Raw genomic sequence first — 24,416 nt, forward strand, 5'->3', positions numbered from 1 at the left:
AAGTGAAAAAGGTAAAAAAAAGCCATGAAAGAATGAAACCTTCATTTAAGTAGTCCTTGTATATTGTTTCTCCAGCTAGGAAAGCATCTGTTTTAATCCAACTTTATATAAATATCTTTTGATTTTACTGGGTGGCCCCACCTCAGCATAAATCTGACTGGCTTACCAGTACATAGAGCTCAACAATTGTGCCAAACTCAAGTGTAGCATCATGGACATTTCAGCCAGGTTTTGTTTTCCACTGCAGCGAACTGTGGGATGTGAGTTGCGGGGGGGAGCGACTAGTTCAGGAAGGGTGGCAAGTGCTTTACTTAAAGTCTCCAAAAAACTGACCCCATCCTATCTATCCATATGCCAGAAGAGTGGGTGTTTTCTCATTCAGCATATTGCAGCTGATTGTTTTCTCTTCAGCTGCCTACAAAGAAAGTTTCTCTCAAGCTGTATAGCATGATGGAAGGCAGCTGGATCTTCCTTTGATTACACTGAGCCAGTATTTTGTTGAATGTAGCAGCGTTTTTGTTTGCTTGGAACTTTTTCTGTTCCTACAATGGAATAAGATAAGTCTCGGGTCAAGTGTGGAAAAATAAACTTTCATTTGCAGGCTGAAATTCAGCAAACCCCATACTGCAGGCAGTAAAAAAATGGCATTCTGTAATGTGATTTGGCTACCCTTGCAAGGTAAGATTACTGTTCCTTTGTAAAATGTAGCTATTTCTTTGGTTTAGACTATGAAATTATTTGTTATGGTGACAATGCTTTGGAAGAGGGAAAGGTCTTAATCTATTTGTAATTCAAGATTTTTCTCCTCTGCTGAAGATAATTACTACAGACATCTATTCAGTATGAGTTCATAAGCAACTCTAAATTTAGTCCAGCTTTTAACACTGTTTTTCTATTGACAGTACAACCTTTCTAGACTGAAACATATTTTAGTAATACGTCATCATCTAGGATATACTGCAAAATCAAGGCCTGTACAAAAATCAGAGGTCCACCATAACACTGAAAATACACTAAAGATACTTCTCATGAGTTACCTCAGTGTTTATACTACATTGTAGTAAAAGATTGTAAAAAACCTAGGTATTGCAGAATAGACTAGGTAGAGGTTTCCTGGGCTTATACTATAAATAGATTATTTTTTGTATGAAAAAGTTTACATATATCCAGAAAACTAGGGCATACTCACATCTTGCATATCTTTCCTTGCCTCTCTCTGCAGCAGCACTTCATTCCATCCATCACATGACAGCAGAAGTAATATTGAGTCATATTTTTTAAGATTCTAATTGTCTGCAGTTTATAGGATTCATATTAACATTTTAGCATCTAATAGATGATTTGGGATTTTAATCCCTAGTATTTAGTGCCAAACATATCACTTGGTTTTGCAATAATCTGTTTCCCTTTCCCCTTGCCTCTAGTCAAGTGCCTTTGAATTAGGCTTGAATTAGGATATGCTGTAAAAGAATTTGTTAAAAACCAGTGAATGTTATTTTTTTAAAGCACTTTAAATCATCCATTCGCTAAGACAGTTTCCTAGCCTTTGTGTGAGACTGCCCAACCACTTCCACTTTCTGCTTTTCCCTCTCCAAACACAAAAGTCTGATCTAGTAGTCTCAGATGCGTATCATAAATTTTATTTCATATATACATTCTTGACAAAGCATCAAAGCCAAATGCTTTTGTTTTCCCACCTTTCAGTGAGCTCCAAGTACAAATTAACTGTTATAAGATCACCACTAAGTTCCAAATTCACCCAAACAGATATGCATATTAGAAGGCTTTACTCTTAGAAGTACAAAATTATTTTAATTACACTACACACTCCCTCTGTTTTGAAGTATTAATCACACCTATTTACACTTTGCCCATTTAACACCTATGCAACAAGATGCAAATTAGACCATTCAAACATTTCTATTAAGTTCAGTTCCTTCCGATACACTAAACAAGGTTACAAGACCCTTTTCTTGTGCTTCGAGTTGCACCGAGCAGTATAGAACTGGATAAGGAGAATAAACCACGCTGATTACCCAAAGACTAAATATGAAGTATTACTTCCCAAGTTACAAAAATACACAACTTCTGATGAAATTTGCTAGTTAATATACATTTACTCCAGGATATGAATACAAATAACTTTTATTAAAAAAAAAAAGCTAATAATACAATAGGCATGTCTGAGACCTAGAGTTGTGTTAAAACCACTACTGTGTACTGTAGGCATCATTTAGGAACTATAGAAATTGGTATTTCTAAAAGGCAATTTCACTATTCTCCAGCATAAAAGTTAATATGTGAGTTAAGTTCTATGTCATGGTTTGTTAATTCAAGTTGAGCCACTTACACCGAACAAAAAGAGCAGAAACATGATGATCCAGTAGCTTCAGAAACAGCCATTTCTTCCAGGTAGTTTTGATGCAAATCAGACCAACAGGTGTATGCAAATCCCTAATATTTACAGTCAAAATACAGTATCACTCTACAATCTTCTTATAAAACAGTAGGTAAGGAGTTGATGTAGAGGACGACGTTGGAGAAAGAGAATTCAGAAAGTCCTTTTCTTCTGTGACCTTCACTTCAGAATCATCAAAAAGCAACCACTTCCCTTCATACTCTTTCAGGCTCTGCAGTACATACAAAGCTTTGTTTTCTAGTCCACTGGAAGCAACACCATTCTGCTCACCGTGTTCCGTGCTGCACTCCACGCTTCCATTACTACTGCTAGACTCAGGGTTTCTGTTTTCAGTAACTACACTAAGAAACTTCTCGGGGTTAGCAGGTTTGTTGTACAGGTCGCAGTCAGACTTGCTCTTCTGCCCCCCAAGAAGTCCGACAGCTTCCATATTCTTTTTGTTCAGAACTTTACCCGGCTGTGTGTTTCCATTGACTCTAAAAGAGACTTCGCCATCGTCGTAGTCTTCAGTAACAGTTCTTGCCTCCTCCTCGTTCAGTGGTTCTGGTTTTATCATGTCATACATTTGGTCAGTGATGAAGTTTCCCTTATCTAACTCTAGGCTATTAAGATCTGTAATTTTGACAGAAGCTGTGTAGTGTCCACTGCTAATGGTAATGCCGCTGTGCATTACCACTGCAAATAATCCATAGGTGTCATTGGTTGGCTTTGTGCTCCATTCTTCTAGAGACAGTTTGAGAGGCGTCAGTAAGGGAGTGTTTATCTTGGATAGTCCACCATAGCAATCGAACCTTCAGGAGAAAGGGAAAGTTAAAACCTCTTGCTACAACAGCTGACAATAAACACTACTGTAAGCAGCCCATATATTGGCTCTATATGTTTTCCTTCTATTAAAAAGACATGGGCAATTTGAATGTGAGAAGTTGCTCGCTTTTCAGCTTGCTTATCATGAGCCTGGCTCAGGCACCCCTGTTCAGTAAAGAAATTTTTACAAGTATCTATGTTAAATCTTACAGCCTTGTAACTATTTATTTTGAAGTCCTTTTTTCTGAAGTATTGACTAAAGTTAATTTTTAAATGGTAACGATAAAGGGAGTTTAGCGAATTGTTTGGTTATCATTTGTGCTTCTGTGCATGAATACTTGCACTTCCCAGACACCACCCTGCATTCCAGATTGAAAAAAAAATTAAAAACACTCTTCAGCATCCAAGGTCGAAGTAAACAGGGTTGGGTTGGAGTTTTTTTTTCCTCTCCAAACCTCTGAACTAAGTAAAGGCATACAAATCTATTTTACTTTCAACTAGTTTTAATGTCACTCAGAACAACTGAGTAATTAATTTTTCTCAGGTCATCTCTGTGCACTGCAGTATACTGCCAATGCTAAAGATTAATAAATTACCAACTCTTTCTTATTACTAGGGAATCTTCATTAACCATCCTATGTTATTGGGTTTTTTTAAACAATTATCTATAGCTGCTTTACTTCCGAAAAGCATCCAGTACTCCATATTCAAGCATTCCGTTTGTAGCGCACACATGTACAATGAGAAAAGTTTAAGTCCTTTCATTACAATAAGAATCTTTAAAGAGTTTGAAAAGAAAGTAAGTGTTGGAACTTCTACATTATTGTGTATCAGCCACCTTGAATGATTCTGATCTTACATGATTTACATATTACATCAGCCCAATTTAATTTGCCCCTTTAGTTAACAATATGTTATGATCCTAGTAGATTTCAGTGGTGATTCAGTCTTGCTCAACCGTTAGGGTGTTGCAGGGAAAGACAGAGGGGAATAAAGACCAACCCTGTAAAACTTGGGTTCCAAAGAGCTAACTCCTATCACTCAACTTGCATTTTATCACAAAGAAAGAATAACTTATCTTTAACCCAAGGAAACTGTAGATATGCCGTAACAGTATAAGCATAATTGCAGTAACAGAATATTACTTTTCTTTTACTGGGTTTAGTTTTGACTGCTGTGCTTCTAAACATTTCACTAACATTCCCAGCCATAAACCCTTATAAACATAAATACATTTACACACACACAGATGGCCTCAGTCACTCAAGTCTAACTGAAATCTCATTTTAGACCTAGGCTTACCATAAACATTTGACTACACCAAAAGAAACACAAAAGAGCATATAATCAGAAATTATATAACTTAAATCTTCTGAAAATCCCTATTATTAGTAGCCAGAAATAGAGATATTCAGAAGTGAGTCAAGAAACAGAGAAACTGCTTGCTGATACTCTAGATCAGAAATCCAGTTCCACTCAATCACACTAAGACAATCATATTAACATAAAACATTAAAAAACAGGCTCTACCTTTCTTCTGAATGAGATCCAGCATCAGAAAGATTTGGAGAGGAGGAAATAAGAGAGGAAATCTTTTCCTATTAGCTTTTTGTTCTTCTTAATGATAAGAATCTGAAGACAGAAAAATTGCATGCCAAGTACTCTGCCTCCTGCCATCTGCACTGATGCACAGTAGTTCATACACAACAAACTTGATTTCTGCAACTACATCTTTTGAGGCCATAAATTAGTGGAACTTTACCCACTGTACTGAATTAACACCTCAAGTTATTATAGACCCTTAAAGACTTAAGCTATTTAACTGCAATGCTTTTAACACACGAGGATGTGAAGTACTCCAAATAAAGACTTCCAGCAGTGTAAGCACCGTTGTCGCTTATCAGCAAATGTGACTGTAATGAAACCTAAAGTAAGCCTTTTAAAATTAAAAACGAACAAACAAACAAACCAATCACCTGCTCTTACCTGATACCACTTCAAGACAAAAATCTAGTTTTCTCACCAGTTGTTAAATTTATATAGTGTAAATGCTTAATTAGATGTTACCAGTTACACGTTTCTCTTAATAGGTTCACATTCTGAGCACATATGGCCTAGCATTTTTCCCCACACACACAGACTTGCCAAAGACAATTACTCATCCCCAGGCAAGTAGATTTTCACACTGGCTGCTTTATTTAAAAAAAACAAACACTCTGCAAGCCAGCATCTAGCAAAGATGAAGCAAATCCCTACTAACTGAAAACATTTACATTACCATTTCCCTCTGCTACATTTCTCTTCATTTATTTCAAACTCAGTCATCAGAAAACTCAGTAGAGCACAACTGAGAAGACAAGATTTCAAAATTTACATGGGCACTGAGAGAAGTTGTATGAAGACTCTTAATTTAAAAATCTTAGTTTAAGTTAGAGAAACAGTCTCATTACTTTTAGGGCAAACCACTGCCATCTCACATATGAAATGCATAGTAGTTTCACGGTAAAGGTTACAAGTTTATGTAAGTCAACTGGGGGGAAGTTCCATCAAAGCTTACTGTTCAACCACCACCATAAGAGTGACTCTGGATACTATGGAGTAAGCCAGTGTTTTGGCTCACAAGCCTCTGCTCCTCCCAACTTGATTTGCATCTGTGCTTTACTACTCCAAATCAAGATGTTTAGAAATGACATGGTTTTGCCCAAGATAAAATGTCCAAGCCAAAAAAACAGGAAACCATCTTCTAAGCAGTTTCAGCTTCACCACAGACTCCAATTCTACATCTGATTTTTCCACTCTTACTTCCTTAATCTCTGGCAGCTAGCACTTGGCAGAAAATGTATGACATGGTTCAGAGGACACATAAGGAACAGAAGAGACTGGATTCAGTCTGACCCGGATATAGGTCTGAGTATTTTGGAGCAAGGACCTGAAGATTGCTAGGACAGAAGAACAGGTAAGTGATTCAGGAGGTGGCTGGTTACCCTACAAGCTGCAAGTACTTCCTCACAGAGACAAAAAAGTAGCAGCTGTAGAAGCACACTGAAGGCAATATTCAGGGTTCCTTTCAGGTGAACATCTCAGGTTGTGGTTTTTTGATTGGCCTGTAATCATACCAGAATACCATCTCACACCAAGGGCTGCTCAACAATAGCATTAGGATTTTTAAGAAGTGTGCAACTTTTTCTCTGACTTGTTGTGACAGTCAAATAATACGCAGAACAATGAAAAGACAATTTTGTATATTATGACCCTAAACTTGCATGAAAAGAAGTTCGCAGACATTGCAGAGACAGATTAAGCTTCCTTTCTACTTTGTCAGAAACTTAGATAGTCCTAAAACCAAATACTAAAACCAGCCAGAGTGAGAATTCTAGTTTTAACCTTGGCAAACTACATGTAAAAGTGTCTTTATGTAATCCTTTACACTAGTTACTTTACAAATCTTATTTATTTATTTTGACCACAGTCACCAGCATTTGCTTACAGAGCATCCTCTGACAAATCATCTGTCAGTTAATATCTGGTATCTGTATACTGCCAGAGGCCCCTATACACTTTCCAGTTCTACAATACTGGGGGGACAAATACCCACAGAAGACTTCATGCATTACACTTCCTACTGGCAAGGTGGCTCTGAAGCTCTCAGGCCAACTAACAGGGAAAGGCAAAGCACAGGCAACTTGGTGGATAAAAGGCCGAACTAGTTTGTGCCCAAGTAACTTCCTGCACATCCCAAAGTAACACCTGGGAGCTACGCCTACCATCAGGTTGTGAAACACAAGCTGCAGCACAGAAGCGTGCTCAGCTCTCCAGCACAGGTGCCAGCTAGTGGGATGCTGACACCAACACAAGTTTATATTCTTTTGCTGCATCCAGCAAAGTATTGCAGGTAGCAAAAGTCACATTTTAGTGAATACCAGGAGAGGTTGAAAATACAGGCCAAGTCTGCGAATGTTACTAAAATTGTGCAGTTGCTCTCAAAAATGCAATTAATGGTGTGACAATTTTCTAACGGATCTGGGGGAGTATTTTATAGTTTTAAGAAGTTTTTCCTGATGAAGCCTTCTGTCATTTTTCATTATTTGAACATCAGTGGATAAACAGTTTACTACACAATGCTGTGCTTAAATTGTCATGGCATTGTTTCATTTGTGTACAGTACCATAGGGACAGGTATTTTGTTTGGGGTGTTTTTCCCCCTCCCAAAGAAAATCCCTAAATTCCTAAGTATGGAAGAAAAAAAAAAAAGATATAGAACACTCTCATAAGAATAATCTTTCAAAAAATAAGGTTTTCCACAGTATATAACATCAAACTGATTGCTTAGTAGTTGAACATCAATAATGTTGACATTATTTATTTTTAAAGGAATTGATCAATTTTTGTAATGTGTTAACCCTTTAAAACGTTTATCTCCTGATTTTTTCCAAATTTTAGTACTCGCATTCAGTTAGAGACCAAAGTGCTACTAGCTATGATCATATGACCGTAAAATTCAGATTTTTTCTCATTACTTGTTCCGCTAAAGTACTTAAACCTGCCTCTAAACTCACACAGACAGGTGATACAAAAAGTAAACACTTTAAAGAAACATCAGGACATCAGGCTGTTGTAAGAATATAGGTAAAACAATTTTTGTTAAGAAGTCTCCTGAAAGTAGATTTGTAATTTCTGCCACTACTGGTAACAACAGAAATCCTTTATGAAATCAGGGGCTGTGTCCCACTGATTTAAGTTAATTTCAACCTAGAAATCTGCTTTCGCTTTTGGAAAAGTTACAATATTTTCATCTCTTCTGTTAAGACTTCCCTTCCTTCAGCACACTGTTTCGTAATATAGTCAATCTGCATACTCACTCTAAGCCACTAGCAGCAAAGCACTTCAAATGAATTGTTATAACTTCAGGCATTTTATCGAATAAAAGGCTGCGTTCTGCTTCTGTGTAATGATGGCAGTTTTCGCAGAAATATTTATCCTCTCCCACAATCCTTTCCACTGACGCAAACTGCGAAATTGCCCATTTAAGAGTCTTCATTTCTGGTTTTGGCTCTGGAGAAACTATAAAAGAGAATCATTACATTCACAGATAAGCTATTATTCACGTTTCCAATGCACCCCAACAGAATAACAACAAAACAAAATATGTCAAGTTAAGGCATGTTCAAAAACAACTGTCAATGCTGTAAAGAACACTCAACATGTAAGAAATAGAAGGTGTATTCAAATCTTTGAATCATTTCAGGAAGTGATAAAAATATCACTTAATGAATATTATTACTCAAAATCTATGGTTTTCCCAAAGCTTGTGTTCAGATCACCTACTAATTCTGTTGCCACGTCCAGAAACTGGCTGCATGTATTTGAGACCAGAGTTTCACTCATTAAGGCAAACCTCCAAAATCACCAGAAAGTGCCCTTTCACTTTTCACATTTTCCATCCCCTGACAGCTTCACACTGCTGATGACAAGATCACCTACAGTGCCGGTAGCATTTCACATACGAATGCCACCACACACACTTCACACTGAAGTCCTTCGGGAAAACAGGATGGGGCAGCAAAAATACAAAAAGCAGCTCCAAATTAAGTCCACGGGAACTAAAATTGTTTTCCTTAAACTTCTGAACTTCAAAATATATTGTTGCCATGCTTACTTTTGAAAGTAACTAAAAACTATATATAGATCACCAGAATTTGTGAAAGATACCAGGGGACTAACATTTACAAATATAAAACAAATGCTATTGAAGTAACAACAGTCTGAAACACTGAAAAAAACCCCAACAATTTTTTACAGCAAATGAATAATAAAAAAAAAATCTGCATTCTAATTTCTTTTATTTTTGAGACAAAAATGCAGATATTTCTTATAAAATTAAGAAAATGCAGAATTTCTTATCCAGGAAGAAAGAGAAGACCCAAATCAGAGAAGATAAGTATTTGTAAGCAGGAAAACACATACATCAGTGAAGGAATGTAAGTAAGTCCATGTTATGTGTTGAGATCTGAAACAATTTTAATACTATCTGGACCTGTCTACATTTCAGCCCTGTGTTTCCAAAGTCTAAAGTTAATCAGGACAAGAGATCACAGAACAGCCTCTAATTTTAACTACCACAAACAGGAGCAGTTGTTCCCTGATAACAATGGCACTGTCCTTCCTCAGTGGAAGCAGAAACAAACACCACCATTCTTTTTAATAATTACTTACTTTCAGAACTTTCTTCAGTTTTAGAAAGTTCATCTTCTTGCACTGGAACACTGATGTCCTGAAAATCTTCTCTTCTTTCAGTAAAGCACTCGCACTCCAAGCATCTTGTTCTCAGTACTAACTGGCCCTGGAACAGCTTCTCCACTAGTTCAAAAGCAGCCAACTCTGTACATAGAGAAAGTATACGCCAGATCACTTATCAAGATGCATTTTACTCCAAAGACACTTCAGAACCTGGCTATCCTTGGAAAATCACCCTGTTACAGACATTGCCTTATAGGGATTCCAAACAGGAATAACAAAAAAAAAAGAAGAGGAAAAAAAAAAAAAAAGATGACAAGGGCTGCTTATCGCATTCAATTTTCACAGTATCATCTACTTCTACCTAAATAGGAAGCCTCTTTCTTTTGGCCCTCAAATTTCAAATTCTGTTTAAAGGTTAGGTTCTTCTTTTAAACTTGAAGTGTGATGGTGTCACATACTGGAAAAATCTGTCATCAGTGCACTTCCTTCTTAGCGTGGACTGTCAGCCTCCTTATGGAGCATCACACTTGTGTTTTCATCTGGTTCCTATGTATTCTCAGTTCTCTCCTCCAATACTTTCTAAACTTGTTGGCCAATTTTAGACACATCTGCTGAAGAAATACAATCTCAACAGATTCTGCATGCCTTCAATTTTTTATAAAAACTGGCGGGTGAATCATAAACTTCCAAATTAGTAAGTACCAAATCCATAGCAAGGCCCTTCCCTCAACAGGTATCTTCATTGACAACAAAATCCATACCTGCCAGCCAATTAGCATATATAATACATCTGGTGTCTTTCCTAGTTCTTGGGAAGGCTGGAAACATGAAAGGACTAGAGGACAGGGAGGGGAGGATACTGTTTGTAAAGACTTGAGACAGGCGGCCATAGCCAATGGGGTTTGATTCTGTTTGCTCCTGAGTAATCTTCCTTTACATCTGGAATCCACTTGCTATTTCTACATATGACAAGTAGTCGCAGTAATACAAACCTGGTAATATACTGCTTTTTTATATTGTAAAATGATTACATAATGCTAGAGAAATACTCCTTAAGATCTAAGCTGAACAGGTCAAGTTATTTAAAAAAATAATTACAAACATGTATAAAAATCAATTCTCTTTTATAAAAATCTTTTTCAATTCCTGAAAATGTAGTTTTGTAATTAGAGTGCTCTGTTGGCTATGCAGTTTGCAGGCTGACTTCCCACGCATAGTGATTTGTTATTCATAGTATCTTTAATCCCATACACTTGTTCACCAACCTTCCTTTTTTGGTTCTTTTTCATTATGGCTTTCCACGGGAGACGCTGGTTCATGGTATTCTTTAATATTGTTACCATTTTCGCACTTTACAGATGACTCTTCAAGCTCACCATCGTCATATTCTTTCCCTGGGTCTTTGGATCCCAAGTTTGTAGTTAACTTTCCTAGACTATAAAATTTAGACAGGATACTAGGCTGTTTGCATGAAGATTTTAACCAGTTTAATCTAAGCCGTGACTTCTTCTGTGTTGGCTTTGCACTCTCATTTTCACTGGAACACTTGGCAATGGCATCAGTTTGATTTTCTAACTTTTCTCCTGTTGCTTTTCTCTTCGACCTGGTTTGTCTTTGATTTTCTTCTGCTGCAATTTGCTCTTTCGATACTTTGGATTTTTTCTTTACGTTGCCACCCTCAGCGTCACTTTTTCTTTTCCCATTTCCTTTCAGTAGCTTGTCTTCAGCCAGGTCTCCAATGTGGCTACTAGGTACATTCTCCTCCTCCTCAGCAGGGTTGCCAGTTCCATTGCTTTCAGTATTTTGATTAAGTTTTTCCTCGAGTTGAGCTGTAGGCTCTTCCATGGGCAGTTTGTTCAATTCTTCCTTCTTCAGTAGCTGACATGTTTCTTGAATGTTACCCAGGATACACTGCAGAACTTCCTGGGCATCGTGCTGCAAGTAGCCTTCATACATAGGGTTGAGCTCTCTATTAAAAGTAAACGAGCAAAACAATGAAGACTAGTTACTCTCTGCTTACTGGCTAACATAATTTCTATTTAAATGAGGGGGTTAAAATATAAAATCAGGGGAGGATCCTCTCCAGGCCTAGAGAGGAGTCCGCTCTGTCACAGAGAGCCATGGGAAGGTGGCTACAGCCTTACACATTTGAACACACGTTTAATTGCAACACAGCAGCAGTCCCTCTCAGGTCAAAGAGAAAATGTACATATGTAAGGCTAAGTACTGTTTTAAATCCACTGCTGGATTTAACAATATATATTTTTTTTTAATGAAAATTTCCTTTCAAGTTTATGGTATCATGGAGGTTACAATAAACATCAAAAACTTACTTTCTGTAACAACGGCCCGAATTCAAGACAATCTACCTTCCACAAGTGTCTAATGCTGTGCAATGATAATGACCTCAAAACTTCAGGTGGAAATTCTGACAACGTATTTAAGATAATTTGTACCTAAGGGTATTTAGTAGCCTTCGTGGCTGAGTAGCAAGTTCATCTGTGTATTTTTCTGGATTTAAGAGAAAGCTGGCTTGAAGCTGCTCGACTGAAAGAATCAATGAGTGCAAACTGCAGATTAGTTCATAACTTGCCAGTGGATCTTCTTTACAATTTCCCTGTAATAACAATATAGAAAGAATAAACATACTTGCAGTTTTGTCTGTACGACAAGTTAAAGCTTTTTCTCTCCTGCACTCACTTAGTTTTCTCACAGACATTTGACTGATTTTTTTTGTTTGCTAATATGAAGCAGGTTTCAGGCAATATATTGTTCTTTTGCCAGTAGAAAACAAATACAAAAGCTAGACTAGCCATCATTTTAAAAACCCAAACTCCAATGTCCATCCACAGAAAGTACTGTATTATAATTATCTTAACATCAGAAGCACAGTGAGATATCTTCTTGAATTTCTTCTGTCAACGAACTGTGCTTACAAGTTTAAAGACACTCTGAACACAAGTTCAAAACAACTCAAATGTTATCTTTACCCAAAATAGCACTGTAGAAAACAATATAGTCAAATTTTCATTACACTCCTGGCACGCAGCCTCACTTGCAAAATTACAAGTGAAGGAATGTAGTGAGATACATTACCTTTTCTGTCTTTTGCTCTCCTTCATCCTTCAAAGTTTCTTTCTTCTTTGAAATGATGTTATATAAATGTTTTACTCCAGTTTTAAAACCAGGACAAAAATATAATACCTGAAAGCGACAGTTGGTAAAGTAAGAAGTTACTCCATGTACATATCCACGTTGCTTTGCATCTCCCAAGGCTACTGCACAGCACACAAAGATGCAGGACTGTTCATACCAGGGAGGTACCCAGAGTATGTAAATTGAATAATTACCCAGTCAAGGCAACCTGCGGTGCCCACATTTCCTGCAGTATCATCTTTTTTCCCCTGCTGTAATTAGATTCCCTTCATACTACATCCAGACATCTGTGTACTATCAAACTACAAATCTCATCCATTTGCGTGTAACCAAGTAAGATCACCCTTTCGAGGCACCCTAAACATGACCTTACCTGAAGTACGCTGTTAAGGTAACAAGTGTTACCCAGGTTGTTCAAGCCCACAAAAGGCAACATGTTGTCTTTTTTCTCACTGCTAACGAGCGAGGGAAGCTGTGCTGCAGGAACAACCTGATCACTATTAAACAAAGAAAACAGGAAAATAGCATGTAAGACAATTTTTGAAAACTACTTTCTGGTATGCATGCCCATCTCTCTTCTGGCCATCCACCATCTCGGAGCTAGCTTACAGCACTAATGATTAATATATACAGATCAAAACCATGTCAGGAGTGTTTGAGAGTGTTCATATGGCTACTCTAGGCACTCAAACACAGGCTGTAACACTTCCCTTCAGCAACCTACACAAAAAGAGACGGGTTTATAAAGAAGCAGGCAAAGCCGCTCTTCGTTCCAATAGTTTTCAAAACTTATCAGGAGACCAATTTAAGGAATCAAAAAAGTTCTCTTTAAAATACTTTTGCATGTTCTTTGTTCATTCCAAAGGCAGGACTAAGAAAAACATGTCTAGCACATATTTTCTGTTACTGTCGCCTCCTCCAGATTCCCACTTCATTTCTGGATGCAAACCAAAAGGATAAACACAGAAAAGATTAAAAAAAAAAAAAAGAACCAATGAACCTGGCACGTTATATACAGCGATTAATGCACCATACTGACACAACAGAACCAAATCTTAGGCTTCAACACATTTGTAACTGACCATGATAAAGCAATTTTTCTTTTTCCCACTTAAATTTCCTCACTACCTGCAATGAAATGAGTTGACAGATTTGCTCAGGGCTTGAAACACCCTAATGAGCTACAGTAAGCAACGCAATCAATTCTTTTCCTTCCAGCAGAAATAACCTTTAAAACTAAATGTTTTTTCATTAAAACTCAATTTTGTAAAAGCCTACATTTTGACATACTTTAAACAAAGCAGCATCCCAGTAACTACCTTATTTATATTAACTTTGAACAGCGTAAACTTCGTCAAGTTATTGAAAAGTCTGTATCAACTAAAAGTCCATAGCGTGGCAAAGTTGTTTTCTTAGAATAGTTATAGAAATTTACTGCAGCAAATAGCTAGTTTGGTTTGATTAACTTGCTGCAGTGTTTACTGCGTACGCGCCGAGGCACGCAGCGATGCACGAACACACGGCTTAGAGTGGTCGGAGCAGCCGTGTTTGCCCCTTACACCAGAGGCCCGCTGGGCTACCGGGCTACCTTCACAACTCGCCAGAAACGCTTATCCAGAGCGGAACTCTTACATACATCTCAGCGCCTCTGAACTCCGAACCCTTTTGCTCATTTTCCTGGGACTCTGTAAAATCCAGCGCTCTTTTCGCTTCCTTTTTTTGGAAGAGCTTCAGCGAAAGCCTGTTCTTCTTCGAAGGGCTGCCTCTGGCGGGCCCGGCGCTGTCACTCGGCAAGACCCCGGGCATCTTTCCTGGGGCGCGGGGGCGCGGCCGGCCCGGCCGGGAGGCTGCGCTGGGCGCTCACACCTGGCACACACACGCACACACACACACACACGCGAGTCGCCGTTTACTTTGCGCGGGGGGAGGAAGCGGGAGCGGAGCGCGGCCCCGCAGCCCCCCGCCCCGGGCTCTGACAGCCGCCCCCGCCCCGCGGCAGCGCGGCCTCCCGCCCGGCCCGGCCCGGCCCCGCGCCGCCCGCCCTCACGGTCCCGCCCGCCCGGGAGGCCGCTCGCCCGCCGGCGGCGACAGCGCGGCGGGCCTCGGGCAGCCGATGGCGGCCGCGGCAGGGCCGCCTCTCCTCACCGCTACATGGTGGCACGGCGCGGGCCGCCGCCGCCGCCCGCCAGTTGCCATGGAGACCGCGGGGCGCCCCGGCGCCGCTCTCCCCACCACGGGAAACTTGGCGCGTTTTCCGCGCCGCCAGGACCCGCGCCCTCACCCCTCCCCGCGCCCGGGTGCCCGCGGCCGCCCCACTCCAATGCCGGAGCGAAAGCCGCCGCCGCCGCCCGCCAGCACCGAAGGGCCATGGTGACCGCCGGCAGCCCGTCTCCCACCGGCTCACGGCGGCCGAGAGACGCCTCCGCGCCCGCCCCGCCGGCAGCGCCGGGGCCGCGCCGCCGCCGCCGCCGTCAGGCAATGCGGCAGGCAGCCCACGGGGTCCTGCCTGGGCGCGCGCGGGCGCTGGTAACGGCCTGGCCAAAGGGCTCGGGCTCGCGAGGGGGGATGGGAGGCGGCTGGGCCGAACCATTCCGCTGGGATTCCCCCCCCTTCGGCGGCGGTGGATTGGTCCCGCTCTAGCATCGCCCCTCCGCCAATCACAGCGAGTGGCGCGTAGCCCCTGGCGGCGTCGTTCGAGCGGGCTGAGGTAACGGCCGGGCAGGTCGGCGCCTCGGTCCCCCCGGGGCCTTCCCGCCGGTCCCCCCCGGGCCGGCACAGCCCGCTGGAGCTGGGCGGCCGGCGGCGGGAAGCGAGCGGCAGGCGAGGCCGGAGGCGGAGCCACGCCGTCCCTCAGGCCCCTTCTCCCGCCCCGAGGGTCTCGGCGCCGCCCGCTCGCTCCCGAGGCCCCCGGGCGTGTGTCTGGCAGTCCCTCGAAAGCCCGCTTGGTTTTAGCGGTCGTGCGCCCGCCTGGCGGTGTGTGTCGCTGCGGGAGGGACGTGGTTCGCCCCTAGCGCGGAGGGGAGCGGGGCAAGGCCTGCTGTTGCAGCCTTCGGAGCTTCCCTTCGCCGCTGGGTCTGTGCGGAGAGCAGGGGCAGGCGGCCCCCGGCCCCTCCGGAGCCTGGGCGGCCCGCACGGCGTTGCATCATAACGCGCTGGGGATGATGCGTTTCATGATTCAGCCCCATTTTTTAAATACATAAAGTGGCTCTATCATATGCTTCCCGCCTTTTTCTCTGCTCATCCCCCCATCCCCCCCCCCCCCCCCCCCCGTAAACCAGGGATCACGCTTGTAACTTGGGGGAGATCTGAGTTAAAAGGCTTTACCAGCACAGCTATGAAGAATGCAATAAATCATAGTTCTTACTCAGGCTGTTAAGACTGCAAAAACCTCTGGTGTAGGGATCAGTATGCTCACAAAAGATGGTATGTGGGAAAATAGTAGAGAATACTCTCTTCTGCTCTTTAAACTGACTCCTGCAGCGAAGGTCTGCTGGTGGGGCTGTACCAGAAGGGTAGCAGAAACCTTTGTGCATAAAAGATGCCTGCATGACTCAGTCTGGCGATGGTTGGGAGTAGGTATGTTTATTGACTGTCGCATCAATGTGGTAGCCATAGCTTCATCACCCTGTTTACAAAGGCCTTGTTCTACAGAGAATACTTTTTTTTTTTCCCACCAGGCTAAAGATGCGTTTTAAAGAAAAAATCTTTGACAGTCAAACTAATGAGAGCTTGTAAAATACTTCATGTTACCTCTGGAAATGTATCAAAGTACATTCTAGGCCCTGTAACCCCATCAGCAGATGCCGTCTATGCTTAACCCAAAGAGAAGGGCACTTTCATTTTTTTAATAAAAAGAGTGAAATATTTGAAATCTCATGTCAGCCTTGCAACAAGGCAAACATCTGCGGAACACACAATCATTCTGTTTATGATGAAAGACCTCAATAATTTGTGGCTTCACTTGCTGTGAGTTAATGAGGTCTTGTCTTTACATATACAATGACTTCCACATTTCACAAATTCATCTGGCTCTGAAAATTGTTCTTTATTTACTCCATATAAGGCCTTATATTTTTCACAGCTCTCCTCTGGCAGGACTTGGGTAGTGTGAGATGAAAGAAACATGAGGGAGGCTTTGCTGTAGTAAATATATCTTACAAAACATGAATTGGCTACTTTTAAGTCTATATGCTGTGTTGCTATGTCATTTAATATTGGCCCTAAAGGTCAGGAATCTTTTAAAGATTCATCTTTATCTTGAGAACTAAGGAACTCCATGTGGCAATCACACTTTTAAAGCACTGGTGTTAACAATTATATTAAAAGAAAATCCTGTTAAGCTAAAACAGTTGTTTATTGAAATGGCATCCGTGACTCCACTGGAGAACTTCTGTAAAAGTTTTCTAAGTTATTCAGTAAGATATTTCGTAGGATTAGTTTCATAACTGACTTTAAACCATGCCCAGACCTAGACCTTAGCATCCCTTCACCTATATGTTGACCTAGTGGGATTTACAGAGCTCTGAAGTTGGCTAGATACTGAGCTCCCGTTGGAAGTCACTGGATTTCCCGAGTTCTGCAGCATGACATTTGGCTCCACTTAGCAAACATTGCTAAGTGAATTTAACACTGCAGTTAATAGACAAGCAGGACTACAGAGGTTCTTTTGTATGAGACAGCAAGCATGTGTAAGGAAGTCTTATCCAGGTGGGTGGTGCTCAGACGTCATGTAACTGCTTGGTTGCTTAATATTGTTATCCCTTAAATCTGCTTTATGCTGCCAGTTTGAGTAGCCAGCTGAGGAGTCACTTCACCAAGAGCTGGAAGGTGCTGGGCAATCAAGACAGGATGAAATCTCCAAGTGTTTGGACCTTGAATCAATAACAGGCTGGAATAAACTCCAAGGGCAGGAGTCCAGTTCCTCCAGGTAGGCTTGTGTTCGATATGGCAGCACGTCCTGACAGATCTTAAGGCAAATGGCATGACTAAGGCTGTTTATTACTTACTAGTATTGTGTTTTCATAAAAGGCCGCCCTGTCAAGTGCGTGGTTTGCAGTCTGCTTTAACAAACATGATAAAAAGACTATTCATGTCCAAGGATTTTACAATCTGAGAATCTTAATTCCACATGTACAAGCATAGGGTATACTTGTGCCTAGGAGCACCATCAGTGACTTTGGAAAACCTAGCTTTGGGTTTAAAGTTAGGCTTGTGAACATTTACATGCTCATGGTTTTAACCTTCAGGTGCAGTAACAGAGTGAAAGAGGGAAGGGAGGTGTTAGCAGAGAGTATTTTTGCAGACGCTGGAAGTGTATACAGCTTTTCACATGGTAGTTATGGGGCTTTGTTCTGTGGGCTAATGAAGTAGTCAACTCAGTTTTAATAGGTATAATGATTATTTTAATCAACAAATACATCTGCCACACAACGAATACATCAAGTAAGTACAAGACAGTAAAGTACCTCTCAGTGTACTTGGTCAGCACACATTTGGAACAAACTTTACCTGCCCTTTTTTCTGAAGTGTGGGGTCTGTTTACAGATGCCCCTCTTCAAAGAGGCTTCTGTGTCAGCAGCCCAGTAGATCTCAGTATCAGTTTTCTTTCTGAATGTGTTTTACTTTTTCTGCTGATTCCATATAACCCTCATCCTGTTCTAAATAATATCTCTCCCTTAACATACTCACAAATTGTTTCCTCATTCCCCATCATCATTATATTGACCAAACCATACATACTTAATTTTTTTATCTTTACTTGTAAGTTAATTCTCTCTGGCTTTTAAAGACAAAGTCAGTATAATTATAAGAGACATTCTGGTTGAGTGATCTTTAAATTCCCCTCTGTCACTTGTATGGAAAACTGCAATATACAGACTGTAAGAATTCTGTAACCAAATTTGATATTCATTAAAGCATTAGTTGCTGTTGATTTTAGTGTACTTAATTATGTGCCATCAAGTGGTGGTTTACAGGCCAGTGCAGTTACAGGATTTTATAATTTGGTCCTTTCATCTTGTCCTATATTTTTTAACCATTGAAAAGGACGGGAATTTTCAGATGGTTCTTGAGTAGAAATCAGCAAGATGAAGAGAAGTGATGTCAAGGAGATGAGGTTGTTTGGGCAGGAAGCCACAGGACAAGAAGTCGAGGGCACAGCAAGATAGGCTGCCTGCATCAGGTAATCAGACCAATTTTCTAATACAGGTGGCAGCAAGACTTGAACTGCATTTGAAGTATAAGAACTACAGGAGAAGTCAGGATTCTCTGTGCATTCCTGGAGGTGATTTCAAGTCAAGTGACACAAGGTAATGCTTGGTGCATTAGATGAGTCCTTATAATTGGCTAATTTTAACAAACGCTCCAAGGAGACCTGTTTCGTTGATGGCTGGGGTGAAATCTTAGCTGCGGTTCCATCAGCTGATTGTTTTTTTCAATTTGGCAGTGCAGTCACACCCCTGCCTTTGCTTTCTGACATAGCTATACATGTGTACATCACCTGTAATTACAGTCCAGGTAATTAATCATTGTGTCTGAAGGTTTACAGCACATGAAGCTCTCCAGGCAGTGTCACCACTTGGCATACCCAGGACAGCTTGGTTAGCCAATCCATGACTCAGCATTAAAAAATACCAGTAAAGCCATGATTTATGTTTAGACGGAAAATACAGAGAAGCAGAAGGTCCCCTAATAGTGTTCAAGGCCAGGATGGATGGGGCTTTGAGCAGCCTGGTCTAGTGGAAGGTGTCCCTGCCCATGGCATCTAGTTGGAACTAGATGGTCTTTAAGGTCTTGCCAACCCAAACCATTCTCTGATTCTCTGATGCCTTGGGAGGCGGCTGCATCCACCAGCCTGACATGGTGCTATGCTGCCTGAAAGCAGCCACAGAGCTCCATCTCAAAACCAGCCATCCAACAACATCTCTTCTCACTTGGAGAACTACAGGAGAGAACCCTCAGCTTAGTGACATCTCCCCTTTACCAGCCTTTCACCCTCTCCAATTTTTATGCATCCTCTTAATATATGTCTCCCTGTCCCTTGTTAATGCAGGGAAATTTTTCCAGCAGGTAAGTGCTCTGTTTAAATGTAAGGAAATGGGGACTTATTTTTTTTCTGTATCTCTCCAAAAATAGAGCAACACCTAATTAAATATTTATGGCAGCTTAGCATGCTCAATAAAGGGACTGTTGTCTAGAAGCCTCCGAAACCTTGGCTTTTTACAATAAAGGGGTGTTTCAAATACAGACCAAAGATGGAGCAGGTGCAAGAGGCAGTAATTACATACGTATGGTCCTGAGACACTCAAACATGCAAGTTTAAATTAGGTCTAATACTATAGACTTAACAGCCATATGTTATAAAAATAGCTGCACTGGGAAACCAGAAATCTCCACAGACATAGCCAAAAATAACCATATGAAATGCTTGGAAAGAGCAGATTCCCAGAGGTGGGATTTCTGGACTCTTAGAGGAAGTCTCCAGTACACAGCACTATCCCCTGCAGGAAAACACCTCCACAACCTCTGGCTGTTGCTGAATCACGTAAATTACAGCAACTTCCAAACCCTGCAGCCATATCGGTGATAGGCTTATAAATCTGTCAGGGTGCCCGTATTGGCGGAATTATTCTGTGAATTTTGTGAACATTGCAAATTGTATGTGGACAATGTGCTCTTTCAGCAGGCTCAGAGCACCCAGGGACCTCCGCGCAGGAAGGTCTGCAGCCTGCGCTGGGCTCTCCACTGTTGACACTAGCAAAACCTATTTCATTCATGAGGAATATGATTCTCCCTCAGACGCCCCATGGCAAGAAAGGTAAGAAACCATTCACAAAAATGAGAATACTGACTATAAAATGTCAAAACAGGACTGACTTCAGGTAAAACAAATAGAAATTCGTATTTAGGACTCTTACTGTTTGGTGATCCACAATTTGTACAAGCTCTGCCCCCTTTCACAACCAGAAACACAGGAACAAATGTCTGACACACTTTACCACACTGGAAAGGAAATCTGACTTTTCCCACAGCAAATACTCGGGGACCGTGACGAACCCTAAACTGTGCCTACTTGACAAGCTACATCTGCTTTCAGAGGATCTCAAATAATTTCATAATCAGTTTTTTTAACTTCAATACTGTTATGTTGGTGCACGTGGGAACAATTTGGCCACTGTAGAACTACAGTCCCTTTGAGAGCAGTACCTCTGCCTGGTTTCTAGTAACTGAACAGGATGAGTTTGTGCGATTTAACATCAGACTGGGGAGGTCAGGCAGCAGCAGAACTCCTGTCTCGTACCAGGGGTGGGATCTTCTTCATCAGATGTTGCTAATGTGGGTCGCAGAGAAACTCCTTCCCACCTGGGAGGGACTCAGGGGTTACAGCAGCTCGAGTCTCTGCCATGTAAAACCTAGCCCATAAGCTTTACCTGTGTGGCCAGCTGTTGTCTAAAAAGCCTTAGATTAGGCATCCTTAAAGATACAGACTTCAGGAAAAGCAGGAAATAATAATTAAAAATTGCCACAGTTCTGTGAGCTCCACGGTAAAGCCTGCAGTGAGCTCCTTTTCTTTTCAGCTTCCAAAAGGCAAACATCAGCTTGGAGGCCTGAGCCACAAACCACGAGCATGTCAGTGTGCAAACCATGATGTGCGCCGCTGTGCGGGAGGTTTTATTGCCTTTGAGATCAAGATGTATAGCTCCTCATACCACAGGCAGCATGCAGCCTTAGCTCTCATTTATATCTCTCTTAACTTAGAAGAAAACACAGTTGGATGTGATCTACAAACTTCCTGGCGCTATATATACATCTATTATACCTAAGAAAATAACAGTAATGACACCCATAATGGATAAAGCAGATTTGTTCGTAACAATATAACCATGTGGTTCTGTACACTGAAAATCTGCCGCAGGCAAGGTGGATCTGCGGCCAGGTCTGAAACAACATTTCTCCTCAGATCTCTTTGGAAGCTAAGTTCTGTCCTACAGAAAGAAGTGATGTTCTGTAAGTGGTCCCATTGCATCCTTAGGGGTGTTTTCCCTACTTTTTGCCTGTCTATGCATATTTTCTTTCTCGACTCACAGCCTGCTGCTCCGTTTAGTATAACATATGGATCCAGAGCTTTGTCAGTAGCAGAGGCAGCGCTGTTTTCCGTTATGGGCTGGAATTCAAATGAGAGGCCAGCTGCTACCTTACAAACCATAATTAAAATAAAATAAAATCTCTCCCCATCTCTGTTCTTAGGTCGAAATAACATCTCATGGAGCTGTAACTCACTCCTGGAAGCTGAGACAGAAAGAAACACAAGCTGCACATTCTTGCACCATCTGCTGGTAGCATCTCCATTGACAGACATACCTAGAATGGATTTTGTAATTGCTCTCAAACCTGGAGGGATACATCCACCTGGAGGGAGACCACTGCTATGAAGATTCATGATTCAGGTGAGGGCTTGTTATGTTTTAAAAAAATACCAAACTACAGACAGTCAGTTCTGCATAGCAGAGCCATTTCTGCCAGATTTTTAAGGAATTACACAGCAAGGCCTCCATCACCCCAGTGTAGCCACATCAGGAAGGGTATTGCAGAGCCCTTTGTGTCTCTGCAGCGCAGGACAGACCAGTCTCCACCAGCTGTTGCTGGCAGTCAGCATGAGCCATAGCACCCAAAGAAGAGGCCTAGCCTCTCCGGCCCGGTAGCCTGCTGCCTGCAGCTGGCTGTGGTCAAGTGTCTCATCACCCTCTGGACAAAGCAGAGGTGCAGACAGGTCTGTGCTGGCCCTGTAGGAGTGCTGTGCCAGGTCTTGTCCCCATCACAGAGCCATTCCCTCCAAAACTGCTGAACTCCCTGCTGGAAACTCTCAACTGAAGAATGGGATCCAGTGGTGCCTCTCAGGTTCCTTGCCCGTCCCAGAGATTTAATACATATTAAAATTAAGCACAGTGCTTTGTTATTGTCAAAGACATCATAATGTGAGTAAAGTGAAGGAATCACTCCAGTAAAGGTGAAACGTTACTAAGTTTTTATGGTGTTAAGGTGTGTAGGAAGAGATCGGTTCCTCCTTTCTGCCCCATCCCTTGGTACTAGAAGGGGCTGTACCTTCTAGTGGAGTGCGATGTCAAAGAAAACACACAGGAGAGTGATGTCTCTTTGTGCAGGCTACCAGTCAGTCTGCCAAGTTCACAGCTCCAAGAAGACACAACATTAAATGTCCTTGTTTGGCTTTTAAATAGGGTTGGCATTTCATAACAAATAACATCTTTGTCCATGGGAGGCCTGCGAAGCTGAGGCGTCACATTTCGCCCCTCAGCCTGGAGGACAGAACCACAGGAGTCTGGGGAATTGGTCTTCTCTAGGGGCAGCTCACTGAGAGCATTACAAGTTGTCCCCTAAGCCATCAGCCACTAAACCATTGTTAAGGCACAGAAACTCCTAGCATGGTGGTCAGTGTGAATTAGTCAGACCATCGCTTGGACCAGAGTGACAAATCCCATATGACTAAAAATCCAGAAAACCAAAGCTAAGGCAGGGAACAGCTGAGCATCTCTGTTACGTGTGTATGTGTTCTCTCTCCTGTGGAGAGCTTCATCACAGTAAGCCCAGGGTCATGAACACACATATGCCCACTCCCTGTGTAGCTGTCACACTCAGCTGCCATCACTGACACGAGCACACCAGCATATGTTGCCACTGGGCTGGGTGAGGGTGTGCAGGCAGGGCAGTCTGGCCTATGCTGCGGTGCCAAAACCTGCTGGAGTGCCCGCTGCCTCCTTCACTGGAGCTTCACATCAGAGCTGCAGCTTGTCACCCTTCAGTCCTTTATTGCTTTCCTCTAAAATAGAAATATTCTGTGTTCCTGGCACGCAGTAAAAGCCAGCACGCTCAACACAGAGCTGAGGTGCTGAACGAAGGCACTCGCCTTCAATGTGATCTTGTATTGCTTTCAGTCAGTGTGGCAGGAAAACAGCTCTCTTTAATAAGAGACACATGAGAGCAGCCAGTTGTCAATACATACAGCACGTAGGGGTATGCGCCCCATGGGTGTTGCAGAGCAGTGCCGAGCAGAGCTCTTGTCCTCTCTGAGTAACCTGCCCATTTGGGTGACCTGTTGGTCATGGAGCTCTGTGCCGACCAGTTTACCCAGTCTCTCACCATGCTTCCCTTTGTCATGTCACAGTTCCTGCACAAGCTCCATGCTAGCTAAATCCATGTTCTGCATAGTTGATTTCTTCTACCCTTTTTTTTTAGTGCAGAAACATACAAAATGTAATCGTACCCTAATAGCTAAGTGGTAGTGGAGACTGGGCTGACTGATAGAAAACAGGAACAGAAAATACAGCAGTGAAAGTAGATTTACAGAAAAATGGTAATTGTACTTTACAAGATACACGTTTAACTGAAATGAGAATTTCCTTTTCTTTAAGTAGATTTGAGGTCTATAGACAAATGTCTGAATTCCAGCTGTGGCTGCCCAGTGCTGACTGCACTGTAAGCAATAGCATTTCTTGTTTATGCTTGCAAAGATGTAGCAATTTCTTTCAGGCAACACAACTGTAGCAAATTGATTTGACAGACAAGCTCACATGGTGTGATGTGAACATTAGAGGAGTTGTCTATGTGTCATAAGGAAATGAAGCATTTTCTGTACCTATTTGGGGATCACTGGATGCGCACAGCCCAGGACCGCGTGGGGCTGGCAGCTTTTGAACAGGCACGAGGTTGGCTCCTCTGTCTTCTTGTCCCAAACACAGAGTCACATCTACCCTCCACATCTTTTCTTGCCTGCATCCAGCTGGCT

At 42.0% G+C, this 24,416-nt stretch overlaps 2 protein-coding genes across 7 annotated transcripts in view; one reads left to right on the forward strand and one right to left on the reverse strand.

Moving 5' to 3' along the window:
• Positions 1-1,619: 1,619 nt before the first annotated feature.
• USP1 (ubiquitin specific peptidase 1) lies at positions 1,620-15,131 on the reverse strand. Of its 4 annotated transcripts, none has more exons than XM_080406351.1 (9): positions 15,013-15,131; positions 14,253-14,482; positions 12,990-13,113; positions 12,557-12,664; positions 11,917-12,077; positions 10,726-11,429; positions 9,437-9,601; positions 8,083-8,284; positions 1,620-3,210 (listed from the first exon to the last, which is right to left on the reverse strand). In XM_080406351.1, exons 2-9 carry the CDS (start codon positions 14,420-14,422, stop codon positions 2,481-2,483), a joined length of 2,364 nt encoding a protein of 787 aa, XP_080262477.1. In that variant the 5' UTR covers positions 14,423-14,482; positions 15,013-15,131; the 3' UTR covers positions 1,620-2,480. The 4 variants fall into 4 exon arrangements, with proteins under 4 accessions (XP_080262477.1, XP_080262476.1, XP_080262479.1 ...); XM_080406350.1 differs by lacking the exon at positions 15,013-15,131 and adding an exon at positions 14,762-14,920; XM_080406353.1 differs by lacking the exons at positions 14,253-14,482; positions 15,013-15,131 and adding an exon at positions 14,762-14,919.
• A 518-nt stretch (positions 15,132-15,649) lies between these two features.
• The window catches only part of KANK4 (KN motif and ankyrin repeat domains 4), a 36,530-nt gene continuing 27,763 nt past the window's right edge, over positions 15,650-24,416 (forward strand). For all 3 annotated transcript variants that reach the window (XM_080406341.1, XM_080406343.1, XM_080406342.1), the window contains exons 1-5: positions 15,650-16,188; positions 17,410-17,543; positions 18,824-18,924; positions 20,298-20,432; positions 21,863-22,062. The gene's annotated coding sequence lies outside the window, so the exon portion shown is untranslated. The remainder of the gene's footprint in view (positions 16,189-17,409; positions 17,544-18,823; positions 18,925-20,297; positions 20,433-21,862; positions 22,063-24,416) is intronic.

The sequence above is a fragment of the Falco punctatus genome, assembly GCF_963210335.1.
Source record: "Falco punctatus genome assembly, chromosome: 11".
In the NCBI taxonomy this organism is placed as follows: Eukaryota; Metazoa; Chordata; class Aves; order Falconiformes; family Falconidae; genus Falco; species Falco punctatus.